The 15,497-nt window shown below is 42.2% G+C and overlaps 1 protein-coding gene across 2 annotated transcripts in view; it reads left to right on the top strand.

Moving 5' to 3' along the window:
* Window positions 1–360: 360 nt before the first annotated feature.
* The window catches only part of MAP2K7 (mitogen-activated protein kinase kinase 7), a 42,062-nt gene continuing 26,925 nt past the window's right edge, over window positions 361–15,497 (top strand). Inside the window, exons 1-2 of one of the 2 annotated variants that reach the window (XM_077327312.1) lie at window positions 377–549; window positions 12,921–12,968. In XM_077327312.1, the coding sequence (XP_077183427.1) occupies window positions 426–549; window positions 12,921–12,968 (172 nt within the window). In that variant the 5' untranslated portion in view covers window positions 377–425. Of the gene's footprint in view, window positions 550–12,920; window positions 12,969–15,497 lie in introns of both variants that reach the window. The other variant, XM_077327313.1, reaches the window with a different exon arrangement.

Here is a 15,497-nt window from a genome sequence, read left to right as displayed (position 1 = left end):
AGTTCTTCAAGCTACGATTGCAGGGCAAACAGTGTTCGACGGCACAGATTCATTTGGGGCGGTTCCCCAACGCAACAGCTTATTTGCCCTGGATGGGGTTCATCCACTGCAAATTATTTCAGTTCCCGCATCTATTACCAAGCCCCGCCTTTCCCCCTATCAAGTGTTATTAGATGCACGCATGCGTAGTGATAGATCACCAGAATTTACGGGTAGTAATAGATAGCTGCGGCGTAAATGCCGGGGCAGACAACGTTGCAGGACTTTGCGCATGCGCAATCGAAAAGCAGTGAGGCAAAACAAGTGTTGGGCTAAGAAGGAGGAAATACGGTGGCCTGGACGGTTCATGCAGCGCTTGCGCATGCTGGTGTTTGTGTATTCTGGCTGCGCGGCGGTGGCTCCAGGGAGGGGGGGGGCGGGGGAAGATGGCGGCGTCCTCGTTGGAGCAGAAACTATCCCGTTTGGAGGCCAAGCTGAAACAGGAGAACAGGGAGGCCCGGAGGCGTATCGACCTCAACTTGGAGATCAGCCCAGCCCGGGCGCGGCCGAGTAAGAGAGGGTTTGCAGGGGATTCAAGGGGGAAGTGCCCCCTGCTTGGATGACAAGGGCCTGCCTGGGAAGGTGCCCTGGGGGCGGTGGGGTTGGGGGACGGGAGGGTGGGAAAGGAAGCCGTTCTGGACAGGTGAGTGATCGAGGTGGGCCGTAGTAGAGAATGGGAGGCTACAGGAGGACGTTAAGAAATGCTTGTTTAGGAAGGGTTCTAAGCTAGTGGAAGCTGGCGTCCGTACATTAGGGCAAGGAGAGGACTCAGGGGGATTTCCTTTTATAAAGGCCTGCGAAAAAACAGTGGTTGGAGCAAGGGATACTTTTAAAAGAGAGAGTTTGCAGGACACAGGGAAGACACAGGATGAGTTGGAAATTGGTACTAGTGTTGTATGATGCTTGAGGTTTTTATGAGGAGCTTTGAAGTTTGAGTGTGGAATGAATGGGGTGCAACAGAGGACACAGCCATGGAAGCCTTCAAAACTTAGGTGGTGCTGTGTGTGGATTCTCTTAAAAATGTGTGTGTTGAGGTTAAAAGTGGATGGTATTCTTGGGCCCTGCTTCTCAACATGAAATTCTTGGAGGTAGTTATTTTAACATCAGGGGACTGTCTCTCTCAAAGTTGCTATATATTTTAGGAGAAAAGGGAGCTTTGGTTGTATGCTGGACACAGGAAAGGTGTGGGCTGTGAAGCACTTGTACTGAAGAAAAGGTGATTTGGCACTCTTCTGCCAGCATACCACAGACAGGTTGTTCTTGTCATTCTGTGGAGGGGGAGGGTGTGTCAGATTGTTAAAGTTATGAAAACTCTTTCTTGCAATCTTAAAAGTTTCCCTAAATGCACCTTTGGGTCAGCCTCAGTGTTTTTTTATTGTAGAACATTCACAATCTATTTTAAGGATAAGGAAGTCTCAAGACCTCTGGGAACAGTGAGCTAGTTTCTAACCTAAATAGAAGAACGTTCAATTTAAATACCGTTTTTTGTTCAACCATTAGAATTGATGGCACATTCAAAAGAGAATTATTTTCTTGACCTGCTTTCAAGACAATTGTGTGCTCTTTGCATCTGCAGGACAATCTAGCTAGCAGTGCCTCCTGGCATACTTTCCCCCCTGTACTTAATTACTTTCTGAGATTTCCAGACATCTTTTAGCAAAGGCACAGATCATGTAAAGTAATCCTTATGTTCTTCTTGTTTTCTTTGGGATGATGTCACTGTCTATAGATCAACCAAAAGATGGGAGACCAGTAATATACAAGGGTCTCGGATCCATGGGGTATAGATTTATTTATAGAAATAATATTGTATAGAAATAAAATAATGAAAATAATGAAAATTTATACTTCCGCTATAGTGACAATTTTTTTGAAGTTACTAGACTTGTAATAAATTAATAAAAGCTGAATCTAAAATTGATGTACTTTCTGACAAACTAATAATCTGATAATATTGTATCAATAATCTGGTAATAGTATACTGTACTGGTGGTAATTTTTCACTTATGATATCTAGATGGATCTATGACATTGCCAAAAAGGGCGAAGTTTCCTTCTTAAAGTCATCCAAAAGAAGGGAAAGCACATGGTTCATCTATTGTTTACTGGTTTTAAAATAACAATTGAAACAAGACATCAGAGGTGCGGATGCCAATTCAGTTCAATTTCAACCTACTTTCCTCTAGAAATATGTGTTGGCAAGAACCATATAAGCAGACAGGATGATGTGATTGCTTCTTGTGTGAATGGAATGGTAAATAGCTACACCACCTCTGGCCCTCATGTCTCTTCTTTATACACATTACTAGCATGACATGAGACCTGGCTATGCAGAAACAGGTCACATGGCATAACTTGTGAAGACCAAAGAGTAGATTCAAGTCAAAGCAACTCAGTTCACAACATCACCCCAACATTACCAGATACAAAAAATCATATTTGAATTTTTGGTGTACTGGTTAGGAGTGCGGACTTCTAATCTGGCAAGCCATGTTTGATTCTGCGCTCCCCCACATGCAGCCAGCTAGTGACCTTGGGCTCGCCACGGCACTGAGAAAACTGTTCTGACCGAGCAGTGATATCAGAGCTCTCTCAACCTCACCCACCACACAGGGTATCTATTGTGGGGAGAGGAAAGGGAAGGCAACTGTAAGCCACTTTGTGTCTCCTTCAGGTAGAGAAAAGCGGCATATAAGAACCAACTCTCCTTCTTCTCCTCCTCCTGTAATCAGGAAAGCATGGGTGTGGGCAGGGGGACAGTATCAGCCTCTGCCACTATGCTGACCCTAGTCCAGGGCATCTGGTTGGCTGCCTTACAAAACAGGACACTGGATTAGATTACCCACTTTGACTTGCAATGTGAACAAAGATTCTTACATATGGATTGTTAGTGTTAACCAGACTACCCACAGGCAACAGCTTTGCAGGTACAAAGTTTCTTTAGTAGTGTCACTCTTGCTGAAGCTTTCGTTGATTGCTGTAAAATGATGTGAGCTATAAAGCCAGATGTCTTCTGCTTGGATACACAAAATTTCTTTAACACTTTCTGTTGCTGAAATTGTGCTTGATTGCTATGAACTACATGACTAGACCATCTGACCAAGCTCTCTTTCAACTGGTCATTGTGTTCTCCATTTTCATCAATTAACTAAATTTATTTTTTGCCAAAAAAGAAAGAAAAGAACAAAGAGTAGATTATACATTACCTGTTCAGTTCTGAGTCAAGATGTTAATAAGCATGAAACAAAAGTAGAAGGCAGGAATTTACAGTTTTAATCCCTCAAAATGGTGGGATTTATATATATATATTAATGTACTTTATTCTAGATTTACATTTGGTTACTTTGTTTTGAATTGTGAGTATGGAAGCCTGATGCGGAGATTGCAGTTTAGATTCCACCATGAGTCACAAGATGAAAACTATAACTGCTGCCAGTGATAAAGTTTTTATTTAGTTGCTATTTAGTGCCCTTGAAATAATTCAAATGAGATAAGCAAAGGAATATGCTTTTGAAACAGCCAGTGTTCTAAACTGTTTGCATTCAGGGAATTATTCATGTTGTATATCTTTAGATCCTTCTTCTAAATTGGTATCTTACATTCTTATTGCACATTGACAGAAGGAGGGGATATGTGAAAGTGTCTTCAAGAATTCCATCTCAGGAATTATTTATTTAACCTTATAAGGAAAGGTTGAGAGGAGGGTGTATGTGTAGCTTGGAGAAGAGGAAGTCAAGGGGTGGGTTGTTAACTGTGTTTAACTACATAAAAAGTAGACATATTGAAGAGGAAGCCAACTTGTTTACTGCATGTTTAAAGACAAGGAATAGGAGCAATGGATTCAAGTTATGGGAAAGGAGGTTCTACTTAAATAGAACTACTTAAATAGAACTACTTAAAAGCATTTTCTGATGGTGAGGGCTGTTTGTAGATAGAATATGCTGCCTCAGCGGGTGGTGGAGTCTTCTTCATTGGAAGTTTTTAGGAGATTGGATGAGCATCTGTCAGGAGTGTGTGATTTTTTTTTAAGTGCCCAAGAAGGTGGGGGCTGGACTGGATGGCCCTTTATTCTTCAGCTGATCTTTGATTTACCCTATTTGCTAGCTTAGCCATTACAACTAATTCTCTAAGTTTCTCACACCATGAGTCTGTCTGCAGTTCTTGCTGTTGTTTCCGTCTGTAGGCTATGATGAGTCTTGCCGCTGTTGTCGTGTGGAAGAAAAATTCTGCTCCTTCTTTAGGGAGACTAACTTGGAAAACACTCAACAACATGTTCTTTGGAAAAAGAGATAATTTACATTTAAATAAAATTTGCAATTTTTCATGAACTTTTATCAAAAAAATATAAACTGATTTACAATTCCACCACATATGAAAAAGGACCCAGATGTCTCCTGACATTTCTAGCATTTGCCATCAGTGTGTTTTGACATTTTACTTATTACTTTAAGCATTAAATACCATCTAAAAACATTCTATACCAATTTTCTCTCAATGCCTGGCATTTAGTTAGTTCTAAGAATTTACGTTCCCAGTCTTCCATCATAATTGGTTCACCCAGGTTCTGCATCCATTTCACCATGCATTTTTTTATCTTGTTCAGCCTCCGTTTCATACTTGAGAATAAGCTTGTAAATTCTACCGTGAGATGAGGCGTGTTTTGCATAATCAGATTTTCAAACTCAACCTTGAAAATCTTTAAATTATCTTTTTACCCTTGATGCCCATTGCATATATGTGAACCAATCCATTGTTTTCCCTTCTTGTTGAAGTCTTTGCCAACTTTTCCTTTGTTCATCAACAAGATCTTGAATAGATATGCATTCTACAGTTCTGTGTTTAAACTTTCTTTCAATGAGAACTTTCAATGATGAAGCGTATGGGCTTTTTCTTTCTTTATACTGTCCAAATCTTTAACAGACTATTTCTCCTTATTTGTTGTCTTGACCTAAGCTCAGTCCTTAACTATCTTTGTTATAGTTCCATTATACAAAAGTTATCCTGAACAACTCCGTTTCATGTAGTTTGCAGAACTGCAGAATGATGGGAGTCTGGGAGCCTCCTGGTGGTCTTAGGTGTGCCATTCTGAAACGTGGGGACCATGACAGAGAAAGCATGTGTGCTGGCAGCTGTTGATCTTACCTGCTTGCAAGATGGCCCCTGCAAAAGGCTTTAGTCAGTGAGCTGAATGGTGGAACACAGGTGAGGTAGACCTGCAAATATGAATGTGTAATTCCATGTAGGGTTTCGTACTTTATTTATTTATACATACATACTGCCCTCCCTTTCAGCTCAGGGCAGTTTACATTATAACTCTCATACAGTACAGTGAACATTTGAATATAAAAATATAGAAACTTATTTAACCATGTCAACAGTGTCATAACAGTACCCAGTAAATAACCGTTTTTGTGCAATTTATGGGGATTCTGGCTAATGGTTGGAGGCTTATTCAGGTGTCCTGACCAAATGCCTGGTAGAAGAGCTCCTTTTTGCAGGCCCTGTGGAATTGTTTTAGTTCTGACAGGGCCCTGATGTCCTCCAGGAGCTCGTTCCACCAGGTGGGGGCCAAGACTGAGAATGCCGTAGTTCTAGTCATTGATAGAGGAGCTTCCCTGGGGCCAGGGATTGCCAGCTTGTTGGTAGTTGAGGAGCCTAAAGCTCTTTGGGGGGGGGCATAGGTGCAGTTTCTCAGGTACTCAGGCCCAGACCATATATGGCCTTGAAGGTGATTAAAGGTAAAGGTATCCCCTGTGCAAGCACTGAGTCATGTCTGACCCTTGGGGTGACGACCTCTAGCGTTTTCATAGCAGACTCAATACGGGGTGGTTTGCCAGTGCCTTCCCCAGTCATTACCGTTTACCCCCCCAGCAAGCAAGCTGGGTACTCATTTTACCGACCTCGGAAGGATGGAAGGCTGAGTCAACCTTGAGCGGGTTGCTGGGATTGAACCCCCAGCCTCATGGGCAGACAGCTTCAGATAGCATTTCTGCTGCCTTACCACCCTGCGCCACAAGAGGCTCTTTGAAGGTGGTTACCAGAACCTTAAGCCGGTTCCAGTAGTCAGCTGGTAGCCAGTGCAGCTATTGGAGTGTGAGCCGAATATCAGCCCTCCAAGGTGTTTCCACATTCTGTACCAGTTGGAGTTTCTGGGTTAGGGATAAGGGTACGCCTGTATAGAGCAAGTTGCAGAAATCCAGCCTAGAGGTGACCATTGCCTGGATCACTGTGGTTAGGTGTTCTGGGACCAGGTAGGGCACTAGTAGCTTGGCGTAGGTGGAAGAACACCAGCTGGACTGCTATGGTGACCTGTTCCTCTATGGCGAGGGAGGTGTCAAAGATCATGCCCAGGTTCCTGGCAGAGTATGCAACTGACAGTTGCACCCGGTCCAAATTGGGCAGTAGCACTTCATAGCTTGGCCCTTCCTACTGAACCACAGGACTTCCGTCTTTGCAGGATTAAGCTTCAGAAGACTTTGTTTGAGTGAGCCCATCGCTCCTTCCAGACATCTGGTTAATGAGTCTGGGGGTGCGTCAGAATGGCCATGCATCATGAGGAAAAGCTGGGTGTCATCAGCATACTGATGGCATCCCAGTCTGAAGCTGGGGTTATAATCAATACCTTGAAATGGACCTGGTAGCTGATTGACAGCTAATGGCAAGACTGCAGAATGGGTGTAATGTGCATGTCCTGTCTGGCTTCTGATAACATCCAAAGTGTGGCATTCTGTACCAGCTGGAGTCTCCAGTTTATTGTAAAGGTTAGACCATGTATAATGCATTACAGTAGTGTAATTATTATGTTACAGTGGCATGGATTCCTGTAGCTAAGAAGAGAGGTCATGTTCCAGGCTTGACAAAAGCTGGAAGAAAGCATTTTTGCAGCTACATTTAATTGCTTCTTCAGCAGGAGATCAGTATAACCCCTGACACTTAAGCAAATATGCATGGGTCAGCTGAACTATTTCAAAGGTGGGAAGTACAATTTCCTTCAAAGCATCAATTATCCCAGCTAGCATTATCTCTTCCAGTTTGTTCTCTCTTAGCTCTTTAATCACTCTGGTCAGGCAGTGTTTCTGTGGCATCACCAGAAGATTTGGGAAGAGAGATATAGGGCTTGATGTTATCAGCATATTAATGACACCCAATATTTGAGTCCAATGGCACTTTTAAGACCAACAAAGATTTATTCAAGGCGTGACCTTTCGTTCATGCCTTGAATAAATTTTTGTTGGTCTTAAAGGTGCCATTGGACTCAAATTTTGTTGTACTACTTCAGACCAACATGGCTTTCCACTTGAATCTACCAATTCCAAAGTTATACATGATTTCTACTACAGTATCTGTTGTGGGGAGAGGAAGGGAAAGGTGTTTGTAGGCTGCTTTGGGACTTCTTCCGGTAATGAAAAGCTGGGATAATTCTCTCTGCTTTTGGCAGTTGCATGGAAAGTGAGTTTTTGGAGGAAGAAAAGAATCCTGTTACAAAGCAGATATTTGTTTGACTAAGAAGATGCTGCTAAAGTAGCATGTAAAATATGTTGTTGACTATCTCCTTATGGCTTTTTTCTGCAGTTGTCGCTCAGTACTGGGTGTGTATCTTGCCAGAGCAAATTTTTGTGATGAACATGTCATGTTTTGGGAATTGTTTTGTTAAAATTCACAATTTATAGAGATCTGTTACCAAAGCATGAAAATAAATATTAATGCCAAGGTTATCATAATAATGGTGCAAGTTATTAAATGTCTTTTAAAAATGAATGTTGACATTGATACATAGTCATTAATCTTTGGTTTTTATCACACGCTCAACCATTTTAATCTGTTGTGTACTTTTCAGTAAAAATTAGGCATCCTCAGAACAACACTATGGAATTGTTTTAATGTTAGAGGTTCTGAAATCTGGTTCCAAGGACGCATTTAGTCAGTGGTTCCCCTAAGTGATTCAGTGTAAAAAGGGAGTAAGCTCCTATTTTTTTGTGATGGAGGAAGTAAGATTGTTGTCAAGATTTGGCAGTTTTGCATTCTGTTAATGAGGATAATGGCATTTCTCATTTACTCAAATTCTGTAAAATCCTCGGATGGTAAAAAAATGAGTGGAAGTTGTTATGACGCATTTGAGGAGAAACAACCAAGAGCAGATACATGAAGGCCTGAAACTCCAACCTTCCTAGATGGCTCTTCATTTGGATATTTGGAGTGCACGAAAAACTCACATGAAATGTGTTGTCTTTTAAAATAAGTAAAATGCTTTTAGGTAAAGGTAAAGGTATCCCTTGTGCAAGCACCGAGTCATGTCTGACCCTTGGGGTGACGCCCTCTAGTGTTTTCTTGGCAGACTCAATATGGGGTGGTTTGCCAGTGCCTTCCCCAGTCATTACCCTTTTACCCCCCAGCAAGCTGGGTATTCATTTTACTGACCTCGGAAGGATGGAAGGCTGAGTCAACCTTGAGCCGGCTGCTGGGATTGAACTCCCAGCCTCATGGGCAAAGCTTTCAGACGGCTGCCTTACCACTCTGCGCCACAAGAGGCTCTTTTAAAATGCTTTTAAGGCCATTTAAAAGTCAGAATGCCTTGTATGAAGATTTGCCATGTAAAGTGATTAACATAATGATTTCTGTGTGTACAGCAATAGTCACAGCATATTACCAAGGATGCTTATTTAGATGTGTCTGATTTTGTTCATGATAAATTTGCTAACATGTCTTTGATACACCATTTAATAGTTCAGTGTTTCCAGTGTTCAAGTTTAAATTGTCCAAATATGCCTCTTAGGCCTATTATGCACAGCCGCTGAAACGGCGGCATGGAGAACGTGGAGGAGGAAGAAGCAAAGCAAACCGCTTACGCACGGGACAGGACGCAACAGCAGTAAAACCCAGAGTATCCGATTATGCACGCGGCTACTCCGGAGCCGCTTCTGGTTGCGCCCTGGTCCCGGGAAGCTCCACTTTCTTCCGCATCTCAATAACGTGGCTTTTTCGGCAGCATACATTGACTCTGCGCCCGGTTGCCGCCTGCAGCGTGCATAATTGGTGATTTTAGTCGCCGCCATTCCACCCCAAATGCGGACCTTCCACTCCGTGCATAATGTGCCTTAGTGTTTCAACTACGCGAGCAGTCCAAATAATACACTTCCTTTTATCTACTATGTTGCTTGTATTTTCTATTTTTAACTTTTATTTTTCATCCCAAGATACATACGCTAAGGTAGCATTGAGTGAAAGGTGTTGCAAGTTTCTGTAATGAGTATATCCACAGTTTTGCTTATAAGCAAACTAAGGCCTGCATACATCAACTATGCTAAATACTGCATTTTTATTTTGCATTTTATATTCTTAAAGAATTGTTTTATTTTAAGAAGGAATAATTAATGCATGCATATCAACTTCCCCAAAATGTATTTACTTTACAGTCTGCCTTTCTTTTCTGAGTTTCAGAACAAGATAGTTAAAACCAATGCAATGATACTAAACAACATGCAGATAATACAATGAAGGATAGAGAACAACATTGAGAAATGTGCTGTAAAACAGCATAGTTCATACAATAAACCAGTATAAGAAAACAAAACCAGTAATGAAAAATAGAATGAAAACTTCCTAAAATTTTACAAGCAATAACTACAATCCTGTTCAGGTTATAAAGATGTCCTCCTGAGCAATTCCATTTGTGCATCCTGCCATATGATCAAGTTGTGTTGAGCCTTCTTCATCTTCCCATGCTGTCTATTCCACCAAGTGGGAGACACAACAGAGAGTCGTCTCCCATGGCTTCAGTTTTTTTGTGTGAAACTTTTTCATTGTTAACTAAGAGTTGTTAGAGAGGACTACTTGGTAAGTAAATTGGAAATACTATTATTGGTGAGCTTAGTTGCCTACCATGTGTTTCCTGCCTTGGTAGAGATTGTTCCTTCCATTGGGGCAAAAGTCCTACTTAATATTCTGAGGGATTTGTCTGGAAGAATCAATGTAATGGAGATATTTTTCCTCAACTGCATCCACATTGCTGGTCACATGAGCAGGACTGGTTTGCACTTGCTTTGGTTTGCTGCTCAGATTGCCTATAAAAATCATATCAGTTGGATAGTGAAAACCTCCACCTGCTTTGTCAGTTGTTCAGCATTACACTGTGAATCAGGGCAAAGAATTCATGTTCAATTTTAGAATTAGGTCATGCCTTCTGCCTGATGATGTCACTGTGGGGAGCGGGGGGGGGGAGGAAGCAGAATAGGTGGACATGGTGTGTCAAGAGACAACTAATCTTAAAAATTTGATTGCCAAACTTTAGCAGCCTCTTGGGAGTCTGTTTAATTTCAAAGGCAAGAGTATCCAAATATTTATTTATTTCTCTCACTGCCTTTCTCCTTGCAGTTCCTTTGACCTCTTTTTTTTATTTGAAGCAGGATGAAGGAGGTAGGTTACATGTCAGCTCTTGGCTGGGTCCGTGAGCTGAATCAGTATGCCATATGGTCCTGGGATTATAAAAAGAGATGCAAAGATTCCAAGTGCTCCTTGTTGCAGACCAAAACTGGTCAGTATTTGTTTGATCCCCAGTTAGGATTTTCTTCCTTTCATAGAAATTGTTTGCACAATAGGAAATTAATTTTGTTCTGTTGAGCTTCTGATGGCACTTTGGAGTTGTAGTGTTGACAGTGAGACTTTTGTTTTTGGTATTTTTCTGGTCTGAAGTTCGGGACCTATTTGAAAATAAGGTTTATTTCATCTTTACCCTTAACCTTTAGTAGATGTTCATGTAATAAGTATGAAAGGAAATTAGTAATTAATTGGTAAATCTTTCCTGGAAGCAGCATTATTGTGTGCTGAGCCCACCAAATTTTGGAAGCATGAAGAGAGTTCTCACCATGCTTCACTACAACTGTTTTGTTTGTTGTCTCCTCTCTTTAGCATTCTTAACCATAGTCGTATTAGGTTCTGGTCTGAAGGGAAGTTTCTTGCACCAAAATCAGCTAAATTTACTTGCAAGTATATCTTTTATGACAAGAGGTTCCCCTTTGATGTGCCAGTACCTGAAAATAACCAAAAGTAACTTTAACAAATAGAGACATTTTCATCCTTTCAAAATAATTAAGGGAAGTGGGATAACAAAAGAATGACTATTATATGAAATGATGGCTTGAGGAGGTAAAATGCTTAGAAAATTATTGTTCCTGGATTTGCTATTGGCCATACCAGTGAAATTAAGATACAGCAAGTTTCAATGAATGCTTTCCTTTCTGCTGTTCATGCATTGTAGTTTTAAGTCACAAGACTGTAATGATATTTAGCAGAAATAGATTACTCAAGGAACCAGGCCAGGGAAAAACTGATATTACCTGCAACTTGAAAGGCACAACAAATGGCTGTAAGGTAAACATGAGCTTCAGTCACAGGCTCAAGGGTGCATGACTGTCTACAGACCAATACAATTGAGATGGGTGGGGTTGGGATCAAAGACAAATCAGATGGCACTGGGGACGAGGGCAGTAAGCAGGAGCAGGCAACTATCAAAGTATGCAAATAAACAGAGAGGAAACTAAAGGCTATAATTCCAGTAAACAAAACAACTCTGGTGAGAGCAAGATGGCCCCAGCTACTCTCTCAGCAGCCCAGTGAGAGCATAAGAAGGCAACAAGGGAGATGAAGGGTGCTGAAGCTTCTCCCTTCAGGAGCCTGCATTGAGCCAGCCAGCAACAGCATGGCTGAGCCTCCCTTCACAAGAAGTCTTTGCATCTTTACTTCCCTCTCTCCCCAGGGTGAGACTGTCAGGGTACCTTGATGGGGGACAGCTGGCTGTGGATAAGGGAGTAGAACCACCACTGCCCACTGTGGCCAGCTTGCTCTTTTCCTGTGTGGCGTTTACTTGATCGTGAGCAGCATGCTCTCCTGGCAAGGATGAGAGTGCAGAGGCTGCAGGAAAGAGCAAGGGCCAATTGGAGAGATCGGGCCCTTTAATTCCATCCCTGGCACAAGGCCCACTATTCACAGAGCCCCACAACTTACCTACCCTCTAGTCTCTAAGCTGATGGCTATTCCATGATGCAAACCAAAGGCCTTACTGGGCAATGATGTTGCCATCTTTTCAGAAATATGAGTAGGCACCATGTTGGGGAGCAGAGCTCAGAAGAGGCACAAGTGGCATGCCAGAGTTACATGTGGTTCCAAAGCTACGTTGTGAGTGTCACTGATCTGATCAATCTTCCTCTGGTAGTCCTATTCAACGTAGGACAGAATTTTGGAACGGAGCATGAATTATTTGGTCTTGCTGTTAGGTAAGATTATCTTAATGGCCTGTTCATGTTGTAAACTTCATAGTAAGATTAGGGAATATCACAAACAGGTTTCCTGAACACCAAATTGAAAATGCTTACTTGATTAGATGTGTAGTATTGGTGCGTATAAAGCTGAGGTTAGAATATGAAATATACAGCCGTCACTTCACCGTAATCTAGGCAACTAAAAATTTGGTGCTGGCTCCAAAAACAGGTATTTTAAATATTCTTAGTCCTTGACTGTGGTTGTGAAGTGGTGAACCAGTGTGTTGGTGAAGGGGTAGTGAACTGGCACTGCCATCCACAGAACTGCTGTACAAAACAGTGGAGAAGTACAGAGCATAATGGAGCAGGGTCCATAGAGTTTGCATGAAGAGGAAGGACACAGTGGATTCCTTAACATTAGGCACAGTATGGACATGACTGCTGTGGAGTTGATCCTTGACTGTTTGATGCATCTCGTTTTCACCTTGTCTGTCCCTTTGTTGGTTTCTCACCCACCTCCACTCCTTACCCTGGTTTTGATTTGAATATGATTTATTTTCATTTTGATGACTTGATTGCTTCTGTTGTGATTTATCGTGTTTTTTTTTCTTCCTTTTCCCAATCCAGTTATTGTGATCACTCTAAGCCCTGCTCCCGCTCCATCCCAACGTGCAGGTACCAGAACTTTTTATCATCGCAGCTTGGATTTCTTGCATCATTTATTTAATGCTTCCTTCAACTGCATAGCATTGCCACTTGTCTGCTCTCTTCCAAGTGTGTGTCTGACCTTGCTTCTCTTTTCCCACTTTGGTATTCTCCTTTACTATTGATCTAGCCTAACTCGCCAAGGCTAACTAGGCAATGCAGAATGTAAGGCCTTGCATGAGAACATACTCTGTCCACAGCTGCAGTAGTTGCTTAGCACCTTTCTTTTTTAATAATATCAAGAGTATTGTATCAGGATTGGTAACCATTAAATGATCATGCTTCTGTAGCACCTTGAATAGCTGCATCCTTCCCCCCCAACTTTGTGCATACATCTGTGTAATGTGGAAGACATTTATTTTGTATGTTTTAGTAGATGCTTTAGGAGGAAAGGCAGTTTAGAAAGTCAATTGCCTATAACAAAACTAAATAATATGTCTTATGTTTGAAGAGTACTTGCCTCTGAAAGAGAATCCAATTGCACATCCTTGGGGCTGTTGAGTGCTTTTTGATTTTAGGGCAAAAGGGCAAGAATGGGATCTTATTAATGGTAACTGTTACAGAAGTTTCAAGGAGTAAGTATATTCATGCTCATTACAATTAGGGAATCCTGAGAGCAACCTTGAACCGCAGCTCTGTAATTAAAGATTTTAAATGATGTTTTATTAGCTTTTGCACATGCATGCAATGCAACTTAATTGCTGCCTAAAACTCTTATAGTTTTAAAATTTCCAATGAGGATGGTTTAGCTTTATTTTATAGATTAACTTTTAATAGATAATGAATAAAAGAACTGTAGTGCAGATCTGGTGCCATATTCATCCTTGTTATTCAGGCTGCTGTGTTCCTGATTTTGTCCTCATGTAGTCTTTGAATCTTCTCTCCCTGGTGCAGAGAACTGCCCCTGATCTGGTTCTTGTTATGTTGATTCTGTATACTTACTGATCTGTCTCCTTGAGACTCCTGAATTAATCAGGGGAATGTACAACTTGGCATTTAAAGATCTAAACAGTAGGTTAGGAAAGGGGTCACACTATCAATTTTAGGTGCTTATCTGGGCTTACTGAAATGTTTTCATTGACTTTTGCAAATGAGCTTCTTAACTTTCTGCTGTGAGTCACTATAATGGTGAGTTATAAAATTATATTTATGTAATCCCTCCCTTGCAGCTCAGGGTGATTTAAATGGAACATGGGAGAACATGGAACAATACAGTATAATTCAGTAACAATGTTGAATAAGTAGCACTAAAAAAAGAGAATCAGATTTTCGTAGATTACATGGAACACATAATATGCGAGAATCTGGCTGTTGCTGGTGGCTACCGCACCAGGGGCCACCCAAGGGATGGGTAGGGTGGTGGCTGGATTGGCCCAATGGTGAACCCTGTTCGTGCCACCGCGCCCTCCACCACTGCCCACCAGGAGGGTGGACAAGGGATGTGAGGGGTGGCGGCTGGCCAGGAGGACTGCAGAAGATGGGTGGCGGTGGCACAAGTGGAGCTCGGCCTTGGAAGACGGGCGGTGGCTAGCCACTGAGCCCTGCTTGCTCCACTGCTGATTCCGCCACCCATCAAGAGTGCAGGTGGATGAAGGATGGGCAAGGTGGCGGCTGGCCAGGCCCAGCAGTGAGCCCCACTTGCTCGGCTGCCTCCTTCACCTCGCTCGCCACTTGCAACCCCTCCTATTTCACCGTTCCCATTGGCCACCTCCCTGCCTCTTATGCTGTGCTCAGGGAGAGGGTGGGACATAACATCCATTATGACTTCCGTTACACGCCCAACCCCAGGTGCGGCATAAGATAATAACAGTAATAACAGAATAACCGTGGTTCTAATATGTTCAGTAAATAGTTGAACATCATTAATATGTTAATGATCCCATGGTTGGTCAGTTCAGGATGTTTACTTCATGGGGGGGGGGGGGTTCCTGGGTCCAGTAGATAATGTCAGTTCATTCAACCTCAACTAAATGCCTGGCAGAAAAGCTCCCCTTTGCAGTCCATTTTGCGGAACTGTTCTAGCTCTGGCATGGCACTGGTCTCCTCTGGGAGCTCGTTCCAACGAGTGGGGGCCAGAACAGAGAAAGGTCTGGCCCTGGTTGAGGTCAGACAAGCTTCTTTGGGGTCAGGAATCACCAGCCAGTTGGAGGTGACAACAGTGTAGAGCTCTTTGAGGGGTGTAGACAGTGAGTGGTCTCTCAGGTACACTGGGCCCAGACTGTGTATGGCCTTAAAGGTGATTACCAAATAGCCGCTATGTTTGGTTTTTCTAACATCTTCAAGACTAGGAAATACAGAGGGACCAACATGCCATCTTTGTTTAATTAGTTTATCTTCCAGTAATGTTCTACCTTTCCTCCCACTAAGTGTTCCTGCCTTATCAATACTTAGTAGTGCTAAACTTCTAGTTCTTTGCCGATATCAAGCGTTCATTTGAAATGTCCATGGTATAGGAAACTAAAGGTTGACCCAGCCTCATGAGGCATGGTGGATGAGATT

This window comes from Paroedura picta, chromosome 3 (assembly GCF_049243985.1).
Source record: "Paroedura picta isolate Pp20150507F chromosome 3, Ppicta_v3.0, whole genome shotgun sequence".
Lineage (NCBI taxonomy): Eukaryota > Metazoa > Chordata > Lepidosauria > Squamata > Gekkonidae > Paroedura > Paroedura picta.
This window is presented reverse-complemented; position numbering and strand designations above follow the sequence as displayed.